Here is a 20079-nt window from a genome sequence, read left to right on the forward strand (position 1 = left end):
CCCTGGTCCCGCCCCCCTGGTCCCGCCCACTGGCGGCCTCGCCTCCGGGGGTGACGTCAGTGATCAGCCTCGCCCATCTGGACCCCACGCCCCTCTCATTGGCTGACTCCTGATGGCCCCGCCCCTCACCAGGTACTTGTCCCGGTGCTTGGATTGCAGCACGTGGGCCAGCTCGCGCAGGTGGCCCCGGTGCCGCTGTTCATCGGGCCGCGCGGGGAAGGCGGCAGCCAAGATGCGCTCCGTCACGTAGGTGAGGTCTAAGTCCCAGCGCCGCTCCATGAGCGGATCCAGGCTGAAGCTCCTGGGGAGGGGGAGCCTACGCATGAACGCAGGGGCGGGGCACCCGGAGGTGGCTAGTGTGATGGGAAGGCTGTCTGTTGGGCAGCAGGTGAAGCCTGGTGGGTCCTGAGGGTGGGTGGGTCGGTCCGGAGGGAGAATACCGCTTTGGGGGTGGGGGGCTGTCCCGGGGAGCTTTGTTGAGGGGCAGTGCCCTGGGCTGAGCTGTGGGGCCGGCGGAAAGGGGGTCACGTGGGACCACCCCAGCACCCTTACTTACCTGGGCAGAGTGCTGCGCTGCTTTGAGTGGTTCAGAGATTTGGTGGATCCCTGGTGGATAACAGACAGTGTCTGGACATCTCTTTGGGTGCCCCCTACTCTAGACTGCCCACTCCAGAGCCATGCACTTTTGTCTTCAGGAAATCTAGATCCTTACTCCCAAAGCTACCTGCTTCCCCCTCCTCCTCCAGCATCACCTTACCAGGTGCTCTATGCGCCTGACTGGGGCCGTGTTTCGCCGCTAGAGGGAGATGGGGGAGGAAAAGGGAGTGGTTACAGCAGGGGCAAGGACGAGTGTGGGCCTGGGGACAGTGGAAGGGAATGTCAGTGTCCTGATGAAGGCTGTACTGAACAAGGGGAGAGGAGTCCTACCCCCAGCAGGCCCAAGGGCACAAGATCAGCAGAGGACTTAGACAGTTTTTTCTTTCCTTGTAGGATGAGCAATACCCACAGCACTCCATTCAAGGTCATCTCCTGGGGGCCCTCTCTGGAGCCACCAGACCTCTGGACACCATGGCCAGGTTCCTTGCCCTCCCCACCTCTTCCCAGAGCACACTCACCAACTCCGCGGGAGGCAAGGCCTGACAGGCTGAAGTCACCTGGAAGGGGACCGAGTAAGGAACTGAGCTCCTGGTGAAGGGCTCTCCTGGGCTTGAGGATGGGGTAGCCCCTCAGCTTCAGGAGGAAGGTGGAGGGGCCTTCAGCGGATGGGCACAGGCTCCAGCTGAGGTTGTGCTATTTAAGGGCACCTCCCCTCTGGCCTCTTGGTCCCCCACCCCCCAGGCCCCCCACTTGTTGCTCTTGGCGCTCAGCCCCCAGCCCACACAGACCCCCATTCATCCAGCTGCAGGGCAGGAGTTATATATAGAGCACGCAGGCAGGCCATGGCCAGGGACGGACACTGGCCTCTTTCACCGGGAGACCCCGCCCCTGGGCGCCAGCTCCAGGGCCTTGGGACCCTCCTTCCCTGCCCTGCAGGAAGACCAGGGAACCTCCTCAGAGATAGGGCTGTCTTGGGTGCCCAGTGGACAGTGGGTGCTATTTACAGCTTATTTCTGGAAAGGCCCAGTTTTTCCACGGCCCAGGACAAGGCCTGCCCAGGCATTTTGAGGACCCTTCCCCAGAGGGAAGGCACAGCCCATCCGGCTGCCCAGTCTCTGAAATCCTGCTCCCCCACCCCCCACCCACCCCACCCTTCCTCCTCCTCATTCTCCTCCTCTTCCCCACCCCCATCCTCTCGCCAGCTGCAGCCTGGGCACAGCACCAAGACAAACGCTGTCTCGCTGTCCACCCGCCTGGGCCGGCCAGCCCTCCAGAAGGCGGAGTAGGGTGGTTCTTAAAGGGCCCAGTCAGCACCCCTCCCACCCAGGAGGGGTTCCCCAATAGTGAGAGGGGTGGAGGTGGAGGGTTGATGCCAGTGTGGTTGGAGAAGCCTGTTTGGGAGGAGGAAGGGACTCCAGACCCTCTCCCCCTATCAGGTAGAATCAGATACCCACCTTTGCTTCACATTTTCTGTGCGTCGCCACCTTGCAGACTAGGGGAGGTAGGGGGAGGAGAGGGGTTAGCAGGGGCCTGTGGGACAGTGGAAGGAATGGCCTTCCCTCATCTCCCAGACCCTGGAACCAGATCCTGGGACTTCCAGGATCCCAGCTGGACTGGGCTGGCTAGGGCGGAGGAGCAGGGCTAGGTTTTGAGGGAAGAGTGTGGCAGTGGGGTACTACTGCCCAGGCCAGGGGTAACGTTCCAGGGTGGGTGGAGGTGAGGATTCGAAGGGAGGGAAGGAAGACTACAGTCACAAGTCAGGATGGGAAGATGGTGGAGAATACTGGGTCTCCTGGGTTGTGGGGGGTGTCTGTCATGGGGAGCCAGGGCCATCTGAAGGGGGAGGCAGCTGCCTCTTAGGTGCCATTGTGCCTAATCCAGGAGCAGCATATTACATTTGAGATTGTGTGAGTTGGCCTGCTGGAGTTGTGCAACACAGTGGTACTGGGTAGAGGGTCTCAGAGTCACAGGACAGAGCGCCTCACCTCTGCACGAAACGCCTGTCCCATCGATGGTCACCTTACATACTGCACAGACTGGAGGTTTCTTCCGGAAAACCTTCTCCCGGAAGCTATGAGGCTCAGCTTTCCTAGGCTGAGGGTGGAAGGACAAACAGAGGTGTGAGTTCCCAGTGGGCCCATCTTCATCTCTGGGACTGGGCAGGAGCCTTGCCTTAGCACTGCACTGGTTTCCTCCATCCAGATCAAGCCCTCAAACTTGTAGGACGCACTTGGCCACAGCTGCTTCAGGGCGGTCATTTGGTCTGTCCTCAACTGTGTATGGAATCTGACCCCTTGCGTCACCTTTGCTGGGTCAGCTCCTCCCCAGGGGATCACTTGGGCCCCTCACGTGGCCCTGGTATGTGATGCCCTTGTGGAAAGCCCACATGCTCAGGCTTTCCCCCTGGTGCAGTAGGGGTACTCCCTGACTCTTCCCATCTTGTCCTCCCCGCATGGAGACCTGTGTGCAGAGTGAGCAGGGAGGTTCCAGACATACGTGTTGTATGTCAGTCCTGCAGCACCAGACTGAGCCAGCAGGAGTGGCCTCAGCCAGTCCTGCTCCTTTAGCTCCTGCTGTCCCCACGCTCCAGGCAGCTGACATGCCCTCCTCCCCCACGGTCAGAACAACATGTTTACTCATTGTGCATTGAGGCAGCAGACAGCAATTATATAAGGGAGGTGGTCATGCTGGAGGGAAACAGAGGCCTGTCACTGGGGAGAGATGTTTAGCTGGTTTTGGATGCTGTGAGCTCTCCCCTGCCCCCCTGCCCCCTGGCACTTGGGATTCATTCACACGCTGAATGAGGAAGGAGTGGACCAGATTCCCTGTTCAGCCCCTCCTGATCCAGAGGTGCAGTGAAGCAGGAGCCTGGGATGCCCCCTTATGGCCCAGGCCTATCTCAGTCCCTTCCCCTACAAACTGTGGGTTCACTCTTCCTATCCTCTGTCTGGGGACAGCTTGTCTCCTTGCCACCTCTCTGTTTTACCCATATTCCCCCTCCTCTGGAGTTCAGACTCCTGCTGTCCACCTCCTGGGGACCCATCACAGTAGTATCTCAGGTTGTCCTGAGCTGCTGCTTTTGGGGCAAGGCTGGGAAGTTGGGAAAGGGAGTGATAGGGATGTGGGCAGCATCTCTGGTTTCTTGACTGTCCCTGCAACACTTCTGGGCTGGACCAAGTTTGTTGGACCCACTAGGACACTTGGGAGCATGCAGGCATTAGCAGCAGATATGGATGTTGTCAGTGGAAAGCAAGCCTCCAGTTCCAAAGCACTCCTGACTCCCTCTCCTCTCTCCTTTTCTGCCCTGCCACCCCATTTCCCTCAAACTTCCCCGGGCCAGGGAAGGGGCCTGATGATCTCTGAGTCTGCTCTAGGATACCTGGATAGTGCGTGGCAAAGTCCTACAGTGAGGTACCTGGGGCTTAGGTTTGGGGGGCCAGGACCCCCAGGGTTGGCCCAGGCTAGAGCAGGGAAGGTGAGAGGAGCCAAAACAGACAGTGGTACCCACTCTAACCCAAACATCCCCTCACACTACAGCCCTGGCCACTCCAGAGGGGATGCTGGGCCAGGAGAGAAGGCTGAGGAAGCTGAAATTGGGAAAAGGGCCTGGCCTGATTCCAGGTCCCCTCCCCCGCTGCCCGCACCTCCACCCCTGCCCCCTTTTGCCCAGCTGGTGGGCACTCCTACCCTGCTTGTGGCCCGGCTGCTGTCCCTCCTCCCCAGGGCTCTGAGCAGCCTCTCCACAGGGCCGCTGGACTTCATGGTGTTCTGCTGGCTGGGGTGCTGGCCCCAGGGCCTGAACAATGCTGGGGCCTGGCCCGGGGCTTCCTGGAAGCGGCCTGGCGGAGGCAGCCGCTTCCCCTGGGCGGAGGGTAGGCTGTCTGGCTGGTGTGAGGAGAAGCCCGGCCCTGGAAGTGGAGGGAAGTGCAGGCGGGAAGGGGGCAGGTCGCTGCTCCAGGAAGTGGAGGGGGGAGGATGTGGGGGAGGCCAGGAGATCAGATTCCCAGGATCTACCCTGCTGGGAGTATCAGCCTGTGATCTTTTGCTCCCCCAATTCCCCCAGCTCTGGAGTTGTCCCACACCTGGGACACCACACTCTCCAGGGATCTGCAGGGATCCATGGTCTTGAGATCCTGCCCCCAGTGGGGCTGGGTGAGAATTCTGGTCTCAGAGCAGGGCTAAAGGGCAAGTGGGGAACAGTGTGTCCCAGCCAGGCTCCAGCCAGAACTCTCAAGCTCTTGAGGGACTTCCGCTGGGGAGGGAGTGGAGCTGGGAACTACTACCAGCAGGCAGGCCCAGGATCCCAAGTGTGTCCTGAGAGTCAGGTAAAAATGGGACTGGGCGCCCCCTTCCTGTCTCGGTTTCACTCTGTATGAAGTAGGAAAAGGAAAGCATGCACTGCCCACCTTTACCCTCAATAACACCTTGCAAGGCCAAGTTCCAGCCACAAGACTGCTTTGCTCAGGTTTGGGGAGTAATCCATTTTCCTGCCACAGCCTAAGGCATATGAGGCCCTTCTCCTGAAAGCCCCCAGGTTTCTGCTTCTGACACAGTGCCCCCCACTCACCCATTCCCTGGCTTTGTTTCAGACATGATCTCACAGATCCCTAGCCCTCTTTCCAGCTCTGCAACTTGGGCTCTCCACCCAAGGGCTGCACCCTCCCCCCGCCGCAACCCCGAAGCCTGAGTACTACCTTCATGGCTCTCCTGGGTCTGCTCTCCTTCCTCAGCAGCTGTCCCGGGGCCTGAGGACTGGACAGGAGGTCCCCCCTCCCAACACATACTCCACCCCCATCCATGGGCCTCCCGCCTCCCTCCTGGGAACATGGCCAACTTCCCGTCCTGGGAGTCAAGGGAGGGAGGTGGATGGGGCCTTGGAAAAGGGGGAGTAATCTCCCTAAGAGCTAAGGGGTTAATGGCCTGGGAGTCTTCAGCCCCAAGCTGTGGACAGCAGCCCCTGGGACCGGCTGTAGCTGTCACTTGCAAGAATGTGCAAATGTGCCCCTCTCATTTGCATGGTATTTATTGAATGTCCCAGTACTCAGGCAACTCCCACAGCCCTGGCTTCTCCCACGGGATCCCTTCTACTTGCCTCCTGCTCCTTCATACCCGTCAGGATGGGTTCTCTGGGATGGAGAATCCTGCATTCTCTGGGGTGAGGCCTGCTGTGGGTGCCCACTTGAGACCCTTGTGAGGACCTGACTGGGCTGGGCCTAGCCTGAGACCTCTCCCTTGAAGCTCCAATTTTCCAGGCCAAGAAGTGTGTCCCCAGGATATCCTGGCCAGAAGGTGGCATCTGTGTGGCAGGCCTGGGCCCCCGGCCTGTAACTGGAGAGGAGCACGGGCTCTGCGACCCACCCCCATCCTGCCAGGCTGGCTGTGTCCCAGCACATTCCAGGCCCCTGGCCAGTGTGGGCAACCGGGCCTGGCCTTGTCCAGCCCCCAGCCCTGCTTGGGGGAGATGGGGCAGTGTGACAAGGTGGGCGGTGGGGGTGGCTTTTTTCTGTCCAGTCCCACCTTCTATGGCACATGGCCCTGACCAGGATTCCTCTACAGGATTCGCTCTCCTGCTGCCTCCATAGGGGCTGAAAGTCCCCTCACCTGGAACAGGTCCCCAGACATCCTGTCACCTTCACTGGTCTCACACTCCCCACCCAGATCCAGCAAGGAGATGCCCAAGCAGTGAGTCCGGTGAGGGGTGGGGTGGTCAGGATCCACTGTGGCTGTGAGTCCCTCCCATCCTGTGGCACTCGCACCTCGGAAGGGAGGCAGGGATGGAATCCCTATGAGCCAGTCCCGAGGGGAAAAGTAGCTCACTTGAGGAGGGCTGGGAAGGCATCACTAGACCCACTTGGACCCTCACCCTCCTCCCGCCTGTAACATTCCAGAGCCTGTCAACTCCTCCCCTAGCCGGGCCCCCTCTTTCTCCGAAGTCTTGGGTTTGTTTGGAGAACCCCCTCCACCCACACCCCCCTTCCTGGAAATAGCTGTGGTTGGAAGGGAGGCTGGGAGCCCGGCCGCCGCGGAGGAGGGGTAAGGCCCAGGGAAGGAGCGAGGGAGGGCGGCGGCTCTGGGGGTGTGCCCAGAAGGGTCTGGAGGATGGAGGCAGAGAAGGAAGGGGGTCGCAGAGCGGGGCTGGCGAGTCGAAGTAGCCTCATCTGTGCCCGCTTGGGACTCAGTGTCCCACATGTGAAGCAGGAAAGGAAAACCAGGCCGGGTCCCGGGCCTGCGTGTGTGGCACGGCTCGCGGCCCCGTGCGCCCCGGGTGCTGGAAGGTGTGGTGGCCTGATCGAGTAGGACCGCGGCCGCGCCCCGCCCCCTAGTCACTGTCCCGGCCTCCAGCTGCTCCCAGCTCCCCGCGGCCAGCCAGAGTCCCCAGCCCCAGTCCTGGGCCGCGCCCCGCGCCCCCTGGCGCCCGAACTGCCCGCAGCGGCCGTAGCGCAGAAGGCGCGCCACCCGCCGCAGGGCGCGCCGGCCAGCTTCACCTGCGGGGGGCGCCCGGCGGGGCGCGGCGGGGCGGGCAAAGGCAAGGCAAGGCAGGGGGAGCCCCCGGGCCAGCCCATTCCCGCACCGTGGCCCGCCGCTGAGCGGACGCGGGAGGCGGCGGCGGTTGGCGGCGGAGCGGGCCGGCCGCGCCTCGGCTGGGCTCCCTCCCGCCCCCGCCGCGCCCCGCGTCCAGCGCCCGCGCCCGTGGCCGCCCGCTCCTCCTCCTCCTCCCTCCCAGCTCCAATCCCCACGTTCCGCCCGCTCCCCGCCCCTCGGCCTCCTCTCCTCCCCACCTTCTCCCGCGAACCCACACTCACAAAGAGCCGAGGGGAAAGAGGGTGCGCAGACGGGCAGCCAGGCCGCGCCAGGCACATACTGGAGACAGGAAGTGGCTGAGAGGGGGAGAGAGAGTTGGAGAGAGACGGCCGCGGAGGACACGGGGACGGGAAAGTCTCAGAGACGGGGAGAGCCTGACCCGGCGGGACACAGGCAAAAAGAAACACGCGAGCCAGAGAGACGCAGAAGAAACGGTGGGCGTAGGTCCAGAGAAGGAACTAGGAACAAGGGGACAGGGAACTGCCGCGCAGCCTCAGCCTCTCACCCTCCCCACGGGAGTGTGCCTGGCTTGGGCCTGGCTTGAGAGGACCACCCGTGGCCTACCCTGGTGGTGCTAGCGTCCCCTACCCCAGGCGGGCGCCTGAATCAGGTGAAGACACCTGGTGTTACTTTTGGCCCAAGTCGCTGGACACCCTTCCCTGGTCCTCTGCCTCACAGGAGACCTCCTGGGCTAGTATTCTGAAAGGATTCACAGCTGAGGACCTCTCCATCAGGCTCAAGCCCCCATCTCCACCCGCAAGCAGCTCCAGCCATCCCATCTAGTGCCCTGCTTTATTTATTCATTGAGACGGAGTCTCTGTCGCCCAGGCTGGAGTGCAGTGGCGCGATCTCGGCTCACTGCAACCTCTGCCTCCCAGGCTCAAGCGATCCTCCCACCTCAGCCTCCCTAGTAGCTCGGACTACAGACGGGCGCCACCACGCCCAGCTAATTTTTTATAAAGATGGGGTTTCGCTTTGTTGCCCAGGCTGGTCTCCAATTCTTGAGCCCAAGCGATTCCCTCTTCGGTGAGCCACCATGCCTGGCCCATTGCCCTGTTTTGAAAGAGCTGGACCGTCATTCCCACCCTGCAGGAGACCTCTGAGAAGGTCTTCCTTACATTTAATGTGAGTCCAGCCTTTCCAAATGGAGATGGAAGTTCTTTCTATGGTCTGACTTCATTCTCTTCTTTTGCAGTGCCTGGTACTGGATAGGAACTTCATGGAATGGAGCTAATGGGCCCTAGGGCAGGTTCGAGTCGTGCCACCCTGGAGGGGAAGGTGGAGGGTAGGGATAAGGTAGGGGATATCTTCCTAGAAGTTCTGAACCTATTGCCATTCCTACATTCCCGAGCGTCCTTTAGCAGTGAGCACTTCCTGAAACTTTCTCCCTTCTTCACCCTCCCTGCTGGATTTTCCATGATGAAAAGGGGCAGGGGAAGGGAGGTTGGGATTCTGAGAACCCAGTGCCCAGGGCTCAATGCCCAGTGCCTGCCCAAAGCAGCCAGTACCACTGGCTCTAAGGCCTTCTTTCCCTCCCTGTCTCATCTCAGCTGAGTCCCTTCTGTGCTCATCTTGTCTTTGGCAAAGGCTGAGAAGACTGGTTCTCATTTCCAGGGGGCGGAGCACCTGATTCCAGTCTTGCAGCAGGGAAGAAGAGTCTGTAAAGAAGTGCGTGATGACGGTGTGTCCTCCCCACCCAGAAACTGGCATTTGGGAGGGGTGGATATGGTTGGGACTGGGAAGCCTTGATCTTACTGCTCTTGGTTGAGTTGGTGTTCAATAGACAGTTTCAGAGGTTAGAGCAGTGGGAGTCACTGGGCACTGGGGACAGGAGAGGAGTGGGTTGGGGGAGCCAGGCAGGAACGAGTAGGGAGGCACTGGGAGGAAGGGAGGGGCAAGAGTTAGGGGAATACCGAGGAGAGTGGCAGGGATTGGAGGCTCCTGGAGAAAGGGCAGGGCTGAAGGTTGTCCCATGTATTTTGGCCAGATTTGATTATGTAATCGAGATACACGAGATAATTAAATGTGTTCATGTCTTTGGAGCCTTCAACCAGCTCTTTTAACATCTTGCTCTTCCCAGCATTCCTTAGGGTCTTTGGCTGGGCCCTGGGATGGATGCTGTGGCAGTACCTTTACCTAAGCTCTAAAGTTACCAATGGAGAGACTGGGACTCAAAGAGGAACTTGATTGGACCCCAGAGAGGTGAGGGGTAAGGGCTAGAACCTCACACATGCTGGTTTTGCTGCTGCCTGGCAGGCCCATGAGAGGAACTTTAAGGTTCCCAGGAATTGGAAAAGGGTCACAAGATGGGTGGCCCAACTCCCAGCTCTGGCTTGATTCCTACTCTCAAACTGGGGATAGTGGGGAAGGGAGCTGCAGGAAGGAAGCTCATGAGAAAGGCTGAGAATAAGAAGTTATGCAGGAGGTAGCTTGGTGGGAGTGAAACAAAAATGAGAGGTTCATGGGCCAGCCAGGCATCCTGATTTCCAGCTCACAGCAGCAGGAGCTTCAGGGGGGAGGGAGGAGAGGAGGAGAAAGCCAGGTTGATATTAATAAAGGCCAAATAACTTCAGGAACACCTCTGGCCTCCGTCCACACAGGTTTTCTTACCTTGACTATGCAGAGGGTGGTCCATCTTGGCACTGAAGGTGGAATCCCCTCTTCCATGGTCTGGGGTGACCCCATGCCTGTTACTGAATATGCTCAGATCCTTGGGGTGCAGGGACTGTAGGGGGAGGATTTGAAGGTGTGGGACTGTTCTGGCTGGAGACCACTGGGTCAGGAGAACTCCAGTAGAGGGTTTGGGTGCTGGGAACCAGGAAGAGTGGGGGAAGGGGCAGAGCCAACTCCAGAGGCGGATCTCCTGGCTGAGGACAGAGGGTGTATTGTCCAAGCAGGAGGTTGCTGCAGCTGGGCGGGGAGCAGCTCAGCTCGTCTTTTCCAAATTTCTTTTGGGGGAGGGTAAGGGAAGGCAAGTCCCTCTTTACTTGTGGCCCTGGGGACTACAATGGTTGCTGAGAAACAAGGCTTATTTGACAAATAATGCTTCCCAGGAGCAGATGTGCAGCTCTCTCACTGAGAAACCAGATGCTGTGAGCTCGCTTAGCACTTGAGGCGACGCCCTCAGCACGAACTGGGACCCTAGTGCCTTGGGATCCAGAGTATAGTGTTTGATTCTGTTGAGAAGAAACTAGGCTAATGTGGACTGGGATACACGTGGGATCTAACCAGCCTCAAGTTAGCCCTTGTGAAGTAGGATACTGCACCTGCACTTTCCCCCTGCTTGTCCAGTAGTTCAAGATTTACAAGAGGTTGGCAATGAGGGCTGACCAGTCCTGGGTCCACTTCTGCAGCTGGGAGGCTTCTGGGTGGACCCACACTGTTTTGTTTTGTTTTTTTTTTTTTGAGACAGGGTCTTGCTCTGTTGCTCAGGCTGGAGTGTAGTGGTGTGATCACAGCTCACTGCAGCCTTGACCTCCTGGGTTCAAGTGATCCTTCCTCCCGAGTAGCTGCGACTATGGGCATACATCACCATACCTGGATAATTTTTCTATTTTTTGTAGAGAAGGGTCTTGCCGGCCGGGCACGGTGGCTCAAGCCTGTAATCCCAGCACTTTGGGAGGCCGAGACGGGCGGATCACGAGGTCAGGAGATCGAGACCATCCTGGCTAACACGGTGAAACCCCATCTCTACTAAAAAATACAAAAAACTAGCCGGGCGAGGTGGCGGGTGCCTGTAGTCCCAGCTACACGGGAGGCTGAGGCAGGAGAATGGCATAAACCCGGGAGGCGGAGCTTGCAGTGAGCTGAGATCCGGCCACTGCACTCCAGCCTGGGCGACACAGCGAGACTCCGTCTCAAAAAAAAAAAAAAAAGAGAAGGGTCTTGCCATGTCGCCCTGACTGGTCTCAAACTCCTAGGCTCAAGCGATCCTCCTGCCTCATCCTCCCCAAGTGCTGGGATTACAGGTGTGAGCAACCATGCACCGCTAACACACATCTTTTTTTTTTTTTTGAGACAGTCTTGCTCTGTCACCCAGGTTGGAGTGCAGTGGTACGATCCCGGTCCATTGCAGCTTCCACTTCCCGGGTTCAAGTGATTCTTCTGCCTCAGCCTCCTGAGTAGCTGGGACTACAGGTGTGCGCCACCACGCCTGGCTAATTTTCATATTTTTAGTAGAGACAGGGTTTCACCATATTGGCCAGGCTGCTCTAGAACTCCTGACCACGTGATCTGCCCTCCTTGGCCTCCCAGAGTGCTGGGATTACAGCCGTGAGTCACCGCACCTGGCCACACACTTTTTAAATGAGGATGTGGCCATACACAGGGCCTTCCTCTATACCCTTTCTGTACACAGCCATCATAAACCTCTTTCAACAAGCCTTTCCTATTTTTGATCCTTCTTTCCATCATTTACCTAGACCTCAGTATTGCACAGCTAAGAGAGTGGCTTGAAACAAAAGCTTGGAGAATGTGACTGAAACTGATTCCAGTGGTAGAGAGGCAGTGAACAAGCATTACCTTGTAGGTTCCCCAGGCAGCCTGGACAATAGGGGCACCTAAAGCCACACTGAAAAGCCTTCACATCATCACAGCTGAGTCTCATATCCCTCAAGTTTGCCAATTTTGGAAAACAGAGAAAAATGCACTGGCCAGAAACTAGAAGAGCAGCTGCTCCAATTGGCTGGGAAATGCCGTTTGTGTTAACTGGCTCCCCCTCTTGGCTCTTAAATCCCCAAAATTGTTGACTGAGGTTTTCCCGGGCTCCTTTTTATGCTCCACCTCCTTGTGACCTTAGGGATTCTCTGCCACTGTCCTAACCCCTTTCATGCCTTGCAACAATGACCAGTCTGTCCCTAGCTGTTTGGAAAATTCCCACTGAGTCTGTAAGCCTCTGTTCTGGTAACCTTGACCAGGTTGTCACCAGTATCTCTGGTCCACCAGTGCGGTGTTGGCTCAAGGGAGCAGCACCTCTCCAGATTGCTGAAGTAAGGGAGGGAGATTATGAGGGAACTGCCCCAGGGACACAAGGATTCATTCTTAAAGAGTTCCCACATCTTGATTAAAATGAACAGTACAGGAAATAGACTGCAAGCACATCCAGGTGATTAAATAATTAACACTAGGCTAAAAAAAAAAAGCAAGAGGGGAGCTAGGATGCAAACTGTATTACTGGGCCTCAATAAACATTGAAATGGATTCCCTTGTAACCCCACCCTCTGACCTTGGACAATATGGTATCCAATGCTAAATGAAAACTTCAGAGATGGTGGGGGAAGGAGGAACAGGTGGTCAACAACTCCAGTAAAAACCACTGGGAATGCAGAGTATATGTCAAAGAATTTCAGCATTACAATGAACTTTAAAGATCAGATTTATTTGGAGAAAACAAAAAACCCACAACCCAAAGGATGGGATTTTACATCAAGACATCTCCCAGGTAATAAGTCTACAGATTACAAATCATTTTCATAGAAGATATTTTTGTACAAATTTTACATGTATTCAGGAGCGGGACATTAATCCCCATTTCTATTTTAATAGGGGGGACAAGGCAGGGGAGAAGGAAAAACAGTTTTGGATATAACTATTTGGAAGGAGAGTAGACATGAAGAGGGCAAACCCTAGCTTTTCATTATCTACAATCAATGGTTTTTCCTTTAAAAAAGAAAAAAAAACCTTTCAATGTTCAACACTATTTAAAAGCCCACTTCTTAGCTACTGGCCAATCCACACCAATTATTTAAATTCACTTGGTACACACCTTTGTCAACTGGGTAAATTATATTATGCCCACTGCTGCAGCACGCATAAACGAACACCCCTGCATGGCTGAACAGGGCCTAATCTAGGACTGATGGGAGAAGGGCTTGCAAACCAAGATAAAGGTGTCGTTTCTCTGCTAATACTGTCTACCAAGCCGATCCCTACAAAAATGCACATAAAAGCAGGCAAGTTTAGCTACTGTGTTGCAAGAGAAACCAGGACCTTGTTAAATAGTTCTCTCCATTACCATTTATTCTCTCAAGGGAAGCTTTAAAAAAAATAATAATAAAGAAAAACAACACATTGGTCTGGCTACCTCATGAATCCAATAAGCATTGGTGTAGCATTTCAGTGGAGAAGGAAACTTGGGGGGAAAAAACCCATCAAGGTTGTAAAAAAGGGTCCCAATTTACCTGTCCCTGTCCCTATTTATCCACCATCCAAGACCATCCATTATTCTAGAGCACTCTGATCTATAAAAGGGGTCAAAGCATCAGGAGCAGGCAAGGAGTGAGAACCAAAAGACATCAAGAAACCGATTTGCTTGAGAAAAGCAGCGATTCTTCCTTTCACAACTGTCCATGGCTGAGAGAGAAAATGCCCAAGACATCATCTATGTGACTTAGAGACTGCTTTTTGGGAGGTTAAGAGTAGCACGAAGAACTTAAGATGACGACAAGAGTCTAAGTTTTTTGTTTCAAGGTTTCAACAAAATGTGGATATATTCAAACTTTCAAAAAGGACAGTGTTTAGAAAGGGTAAAACTAGGACACAGAAAACACTGGGAATTACCACGACCCCAAGTGCTTCCGGCTCCAGGAAATAACCATTCATGTGTTTGCTGGAGGTCACACGATTTTCCCCTATGACCTGGTGCAGAATGACTCATCACTTCCCAAAAGCTTCTTTTCAAACCATGATTTTCCCATTTATTTTGGTCCAATGCAGTCCTATTCTTTATGGCCTATAGTCTCATTCCCAACTACCCAAACTACCCCTGGGGGATTAAAAAAAAAATTCCCCTAGGCGCTGGCCCCAAAACTCAGAATTAAATAAGAGGACGGGCTGGCAGCTCTCTGGAAGAGCTCAAAACAACTTGAGCTACATCTACCTTATCGATAGAGCTGGAAATGTTATTCAGATAATGTTTTGAGAACTTCATATATGCCACAATAGGATAAAAACTAAAAGGTAGAAATCTCACAATTTTCCTTCTACCTCCCTCCCCTACTGCCCAACCAGGTTCCAGACGTTATATCACTGTCATTACCATTTCTGCTAAATGGAGGCCCCCTAGGCACTAATCACACTGGCAACTGTGTGGTGACATAACGCACCACAACTCTTCCTCTAAAAAGCTGTAGTCCCTTTCTCTCTGGCTATGTTGGCAATTCTCCAGTTACTTCAATACTTTAAAGGCTGCAGCAGCATGCAAAATAATTTCATTTTTTGTTTTTAAAAAAAGGTAAGAAAGGTCTTCAGGAGATGGTGAGTTTTATTTTGTCTTGTCTGGATAGAGGTTTTGATTTGCTCTCGAATGTTCCAGGGTGGAGAGAAACTAGGAGAAAGCACAGGATGTAGAGGTCTATTCGGCATAATCTTCTCCCTCGTTTTCATCTTCACCATCAACAGAGAGAGCAGCATACTTGCTTGCAGAACTGAACTTCTGTAACACAACGAGAGTGACAGGATAATGAAGGCCTTGAATTATCACATCAAAACCCAAGACACAGAATACTGATCCTTTGGCAATGGGGGATGACAGTCAGATGACACCCACTTGCTTGGTCATCAGCATTGTCCACTGGAGAGGAACTAGGGAAGAGGGTCAGAGGCACATGTGATCTTACTGTAGTCCCATACCACCTCTACACCTTGCAAAAGGGATGAGAACAAAGGCAGGCAGAAACCAGGAAAAAGCTAAACTTCTTGTGCTATTTCAGATAAAGACCAATGTCTTATTTCCAAACACTTCGTTGTATTCCAAATGGAAAGGAGTCCAACGGCAAAAAGTATTCTAAGAAAAATTGGGAGCAGCCTTCAACACTTACCGAAGCTGGATTTTCCTCAGGTTTCTTTGGCTCAGGTGCAGATCTGGAGTCTTGATCCTTTTTGCCATCTTTCCTGCAGAGACGTAAGCATAAAACCACATCTTTAGGAAAGGACTCGCCTAATACAAATAGGTGCATGCATGCAGTTTCAAGGCACTGAACAGGCATCTCTAGTCAACAGTCCTTATTGTCTGGATGATGTATTACTTCTAGATTTTCAGAATCTTAACTGTCTACGTTGGCTGACTTTAGTTTGCTCACAATGAGATCTGACAGTGCTTTGAGAACCAAGAACTTAGTTTCTTAATTACACAAACATGTGGATCAGAGGAAAGATGATAATGAGAAAGAGAACAAGCATACCTATCTGACTCCTTCCAGTGGTCTTTGTTCCCTCCGTCTCCTGGTCCACGGCTAGAGTTCCCAGTTTGGCCTTTTGGGACATTCATCCCATCTACTTTATTTTCATCTGCTTGAGCAGTAATGTAAACAAATTAAAGGCAAGTAAAATTATCAATGTCCCTCTCCTAAGATTTCCCTTAAGCTGAAGAAAACTGTGCCCACATGTACTGAGGGAAACTAACCTCACCCCAACCCAGACTTCCTTCCTGAAGCCCTTCTTTCCACATCCTCTATAGCACACAAAATACAAAACCAAACAAAATCCACTAAAAGTTCCATGTAGGGATGTGCCATCATGAAAAGCAAGCTGGAAATAAAGACTATGACGCTCTGTAGTGACCTTGGCCTTGCTGATGGTGACATTTCTAATCTGGACTGAAAGTGTTAATTTCCTTCCGATTTTTTTCCTCCTCCTGTCAAAGAAATGTTCTACCAGGAAAGGGCAGAGTTTCATATTTTCTCCAAAGAGCCCATTCCTCCCCTCTACTGGCAAGAAAAGGTAGATAACCCAATAATTCTTTTTTTTTTTTTTTTTTGAGACGGAGTCTTGCTCTGTTGCCCAGGCTGGAGTGCAGTGGGGCCATCTCAGCTCACTGCAACCTCCGTCTCCCGGATTCAGGCAATTCCCCTGCCTCAGCCTCTCCCCAGTAGCTGGGATTACAGGCATGTGCCACCACACCCGGCTAATTTTTTTGTATTTTTAGTAGAAACGGGGTTTTGCCATGTTGGCCAGGCTGGTCTCGAACTCCTGACCTGTGATCTGCTCGCCTCGGCCTCCCAGAGTGCTGGGATTACAGGTGTGAGCCACCGTGCCTGGCCAACCCAAGAACTCTTAACACAGTATCAGGTGCAAGACACACTGCTCTTCAAAATCTAATTTTGGAGACCTTTTTATTTAGGCTTCTAGGTGAAAAACCTATTTCCCATACTATGAGCTCACCTTTCCTTGCTGGTCCTTCCTCAGATGGCTGAGCTGGAGCTACTTTTCCCCCACCACTAGAAGGAAAACAGGTAATCACATTCATCAGTTGTTTCAGGAAGAAAACAGCCAAGAAACTTATAATCATCCTCCAAATGCAGTAGGTAAGCTTTACAGAAAACAAAATCATACTCAACTTTATGGAACATTAAAATATGGGAAAGAAAGCAATGAAAGCAGTAATTTGAACACTAAATGCCATATGCTTTCTAATTATCACATCATGCAGGATTAGTATTGCTATTTTCTTTTCTTTTGGAGTCTTAACTCTGTCGCCCAAGCTGGAGTGCAATGGCACATCTTGGCTCACTGCAACCTCCACCTCCTGGGCTCAAGCCTCTGACTTATATTTGCAGATTTGTGCGGCACTAGTACTCCCATCATAGCTGATTTCAAGCTACCAAAGTGATGTCAACTGTCTATCAAAACTCCAGAAAATGGAACAACTAGGTCTTATGAGCCAATTCCAGCACACTAAGAGACTAAAGCCAGCATAACTTATAAGGCGCTATACAATGCTGGCATCCTGTAGGGCATCTTCTGTCATTACATCACAGTATTTTAGAATCTGCACAGCTAACCAACTACTGTTTCCAAGCTGACTCACCTTGTAGGGGATTGCTGCTCTGTGTCTGAGCTCTGAGATCGAGCTGGAGGGTTAGAACTTCGCTTCACCCAAGCATTCTCCTTTGGTGGAGGGGCTGGCATTACCTTTAGGGGCTGATCAGGTTTGGGAGGTTTAGAAGTTGGAGAGTGACAATCTTCCTCCTTATTGAGTGTTTCATTTTCTAGAGACTTCTCACTCTCTCTCCTTCGTGCATCTGTGAAGCCAGAGTGAAAAGATCAAATTATCAGGCTGCAGATGCTCATGCATCTACTAGGATCTCAATAGTGTGAAAAATGGTTCACATCCAAGTTTTGGCTCCCAAAGATGGATTTATCCCTAAACCAGTGGTTTACAAGTATTTCCAGAACAATGTCTTACTGATGCACAGAGAAACAGGAAAAATAATGACCATATATACAACTTAAGGGACACCCAGCCATCTGACCTTTTTAGGAATGAATATCCTTGACAGCCTTTCTGTATTCTCAATGTTAAAGTGTCTTGACCTGGAGAATGTACATATGTGAAGAGGACCTATGATGAAACCCCAAACTCGAGTAACCACTGCTCAACTTCAAACTCAACACACATGGACTATGATGCAATCACATTTATGAAAAACAGCCTACTGGCTGGGTGCAGTGGCTCACGCCTGTAATCTTAGGACACTGGGAGGCTGTGGGGGTGGGGGGAATCGTTTCAGCCTAGGAGTTTCAGACCAGCCTGGACAACATGGTGAAACCCTAGCTCTACAAAAAATAGAAAAATTAGCTGAGTGTGGCATGTGCCTGTAGTCCCAGCTACTAGGGATGATGAGGTGAGCTGTGATCGTATCGCTGCACTCCAGCCTGGCTGACAGTGAGACCCCATCTCAAAAAACCAACAACCTACACATGTGTGTTTTTTTAAAAAGGTAATACGTGTCTTCTCAAAACAATGAGCCTCCTTCGGGAGGCTGAGGCAGGATTGCTTGAAGCCAGGAGTTTGAGACCAGCCTGGGGAGTGTAGTGAGACGCCATCTCTAAAAAAAAATTTTTTTAAATTTAGCCAGATATGGTTGCATGCACCCGTCCTAACAGCTACTTGGGATATCGGGGCAAGAGGATTGCTTGAGGCCAGGAGTTGGAGGCTGCAGTGAGCTATGATCGCACCACTGCACTCCAGCCTGGGTGAGAATGAGACCCTGTCTTAAAAATAAAAAACTAGGCCGGGAGCAGTGGCTCATGCCCATAATCCCAGCACTTTAGGAGGCCAGGGAGGGCAGAGCATGAGGCCAAGAAATGGAGACAATCCTGGCCAACATGGCGAAACCCCATCTTTACTAAAAATACAAAAAATTAGCTGGGCATGGCAGTGCTCACCTGTAATCCTAGCTACTCAGGAGACTGAGGCAGGAGAACTGCTTGAACCAGGGAGCCGGAGGTTGCAGTAAGCCAAAATTGTGCCACTGCACTCCAGCCTGGTGACAGAGCAAAACTCCGTCTCAATAAACAAACAAATAAATAAATAAAAGAAATGCAAGTACAAATCAATTTAGAGGTGGGAGGAAAGACCTTAAAAAACATCACAGTGGCTGGCACTTTACAAGGCTGAGAGCAGCCTGGGCAACATGGGGAAACCATCTCTACAAAAATTTAACTGGGTATAGGCCGGGCACAGTGACTCACACCTGTAATCCCAGCACTTTGGGAGGCCGAGGCGGGCAGATCATGAGGTCAGGAGATTTAGACCATCCTGGCTAACAGGGTGAAACTCCGTCTCTACTAAAAACACAAAAAATTAGCTGTACGTGGTGGCAGGCGCCTGTAGTCCCAGCTACTTGGGAGGCTGAGGCAGGAGAATGGCATGAATTCAGGAGGCAGAGCTTGCAGTGAGCCGAGATCGTGCCACTGCACTCCAGCCTGAGAGACAGAGCGAGACTCCATCTCAAAAATAAATAAATAAATAAAATTTAGCTCGGTGTAGTGGTGCATGCCTACAGTCCCAGCTACTAGGGAGGCTGAGGTGGGAGGATCACTTGAGTCCAGGAGGTGAGGCTGCAGTGAGCCATCATAATGCCACTGCACTCCAGCCTGTGTGACAGAGTAAGACCCTATCTCAAAACAAAACAAAAAAAACCACATCATGGTAAGGGAAGGGAGGTATTACAATTCAACCATTTAGGTTTCTAAAACACTAAAAGTGCTTGATCAACCAGTAATAACACTGCTTGAGAACACTGCTTTGGTGATGATAACATCAAAAAAGGTTGGTCTTGGGACAGCCCATATGAAACTCCAAGCCTTTGACTGTTCTGAATAAACAACATTCTAAGATGTCAAGACATAAAATGAAAATACACCAAAAAAAAAAAAAAAAAAAAAAAAAAAAAAAAAAAAGACATAAAATGAAGGGACAAGCCTAACAGCCAAGTACCCAGTTCAGTGGTAGATTATTAAGCAGATCGTCTAGGTCTACTCTGGTACCCATTCCTCAAATTCTTTGGAGCAGAAGACATGAAACTCCAATTGGCCCATGCAACTCATATAAAGAGTTCATGACTGAATTTAAATACTGCAAAGTCTCTGCAAAATTTGGTTATGGATAGTTTATGGAAAACGGCAATAACACAATACCCACCCTGGTCTGACTTACTTCTGCCAGATGTGGCGGAGGTCCCAGTCTGTGATGACTCACTTCCTGTCCTCGACCTTTCCCGTTCCTGAGTTTCTTCACTTCGCCAGCTTGGGTGTCTGTACGAGAGATTTCACAAAATACACATTATGCCTGGCTCAATGAAGGCCACCTTAGACCCATGCTGACCCCTCAAGAACCATCATTTATTAATACTCTACCACACTTGCTTCATCTATAGGTGTATGTGCATATAAATTTATCTTTCCCTCAAACTATTTGAAAGCTACAGACATTAAGACACACTTTGGCCCTAATTACTTCAGCAAGAATCAACTAAGACAGTTAAGAACGCTATCGGCCGGGCGCGGTGGCTCAAGCCTGTAATCCCAGCACTTTGGGAGGCCGAGACGGGCGGATCACGAGGTCAGGAGATCGAGACCATCCTGGCTAACACGGTGAAACCCCGTCTCTACTAAAAA

At 52.5% G+C, this 20079-nt stretch overlaps 2 protein-coding genes and 1 long non-coding RNA gene across 11 annotated transcripts in view; 1 reads left to right on the top strand and 2 right to left on the bottom strand.

The window, feature by feature from the left end:
* TNS2 (tensin 2) overlaps positions 1 to 7557 on the bottom strand; it is a 17534-nt gene extending 9977 nt beyond the window's left edge. The window contains exons 1-7 of one of the 6 annotated variants that reach the window (XM_017861459.1): positions 7401 to 7557; positions 2583 to 2691; positions 2052 to 2089; positions 1116 to 1154; positions 758 to 796; positions 557 to 606; positions 130 to 301 (exon numbers count right to left, since the gene is read on the bottom strand). In XM_017861459.1, the coding sequence (XP_017716948.1) occupies positions 130 to 301; positions 557 to 606; positions 758 to 796; positions 1116 to 1154; positions 2052 to 2089; positions 2583 to 2691; positions 7401 to 7457 (504 nt within the window). In that variant the 5' untranslated portion in view covers positions 7458 to 7557. Of the gene's footprint in view, positions 1 to 129; positions 302 to 556; positions 607 to 757; positions 797 to 1115; positions 1155 to 2051; positions 2090 to 2582; positions 2692 to 4284; positions 5229 to 5291; positions 5973 to 7082; positions 7106 to 7400 lie in introns of those variants that run through there. The other 5 variants (XM_017861462.1, XM_017861457.1, XM_017861458.1 and 2 more) reach the window with 5 other exon arrangements.
* Positions 7401 to 10032, top strand: LOC108521579 (uncharacterized). The gene is made up of 3 exons (XR_001883220.1): positions 7401 to 7613; positions 8375 to 8475; positions 8794 to 10032. It is a non-coding gene; the product is annotated as an uncharacterized LOC108521579 (long non-coding RNA).
* A 2503-nt stretch (positions 10033 to 12535) lies between these two features.
* EIF4B (eukaryotic translation initiation factor 4B) overlaps positions 12536 to 20079 on the bottom strand; it is a 36465-nt gene continuing 28921 nt past the window's right edge. The window contains exons 10-15 of one of the 4 annotated variants that reach the window (XM_017861467.1): positions 19619 to 19716; positions 16985 to 17198; positions 16339 to 16394; positions 15360 to 15465; positions 14997 to 15069; positions 12536 to 14611 (exon numbers count right to left, since the gene is read on the bottom strand). In XM_017861467.1, the coding sequence (XP_017716956.1) occupies positions 14531 to 14611; positions 14997 to 15069; positions 15360 to 15465; positions 16339 to 16394; positions 16985 to 17198; positions 19619 to 19716 (628 nt within the window). In that variant the 3' untranslated portion in view covers positions 12536 to 14530. Of the gene's footprint in view, positions 14612 to 14996; positions 15070 to 15359; positions 15469 to 16338; positions 16395 to 16984; positions 17199 to 19603; positions 19717 to 20079 lie in introns of all 4 variants that reach the window. The other 3 variants (XM_017861465.1, XM_017861464.1, XM_017861463.1) reach the window with 3 other exon arrangements.

Source organism: Rhinopithecus bieti, unplaced genomic scaffold (assembly GCF_001698545.2).
Source record: "Rhinopithecus bieti isolate Rb0 unplaced genomic scaffold, ASM169854v2 scaffold_56806, whole genome shotgun sequence".
Lineage (NCBI taxonomy): Eukaryota > Metazoa > Chordata > Mammalia > Primates > Cercopithecidae > Rhinopithecus > Rhinopithecus bieti.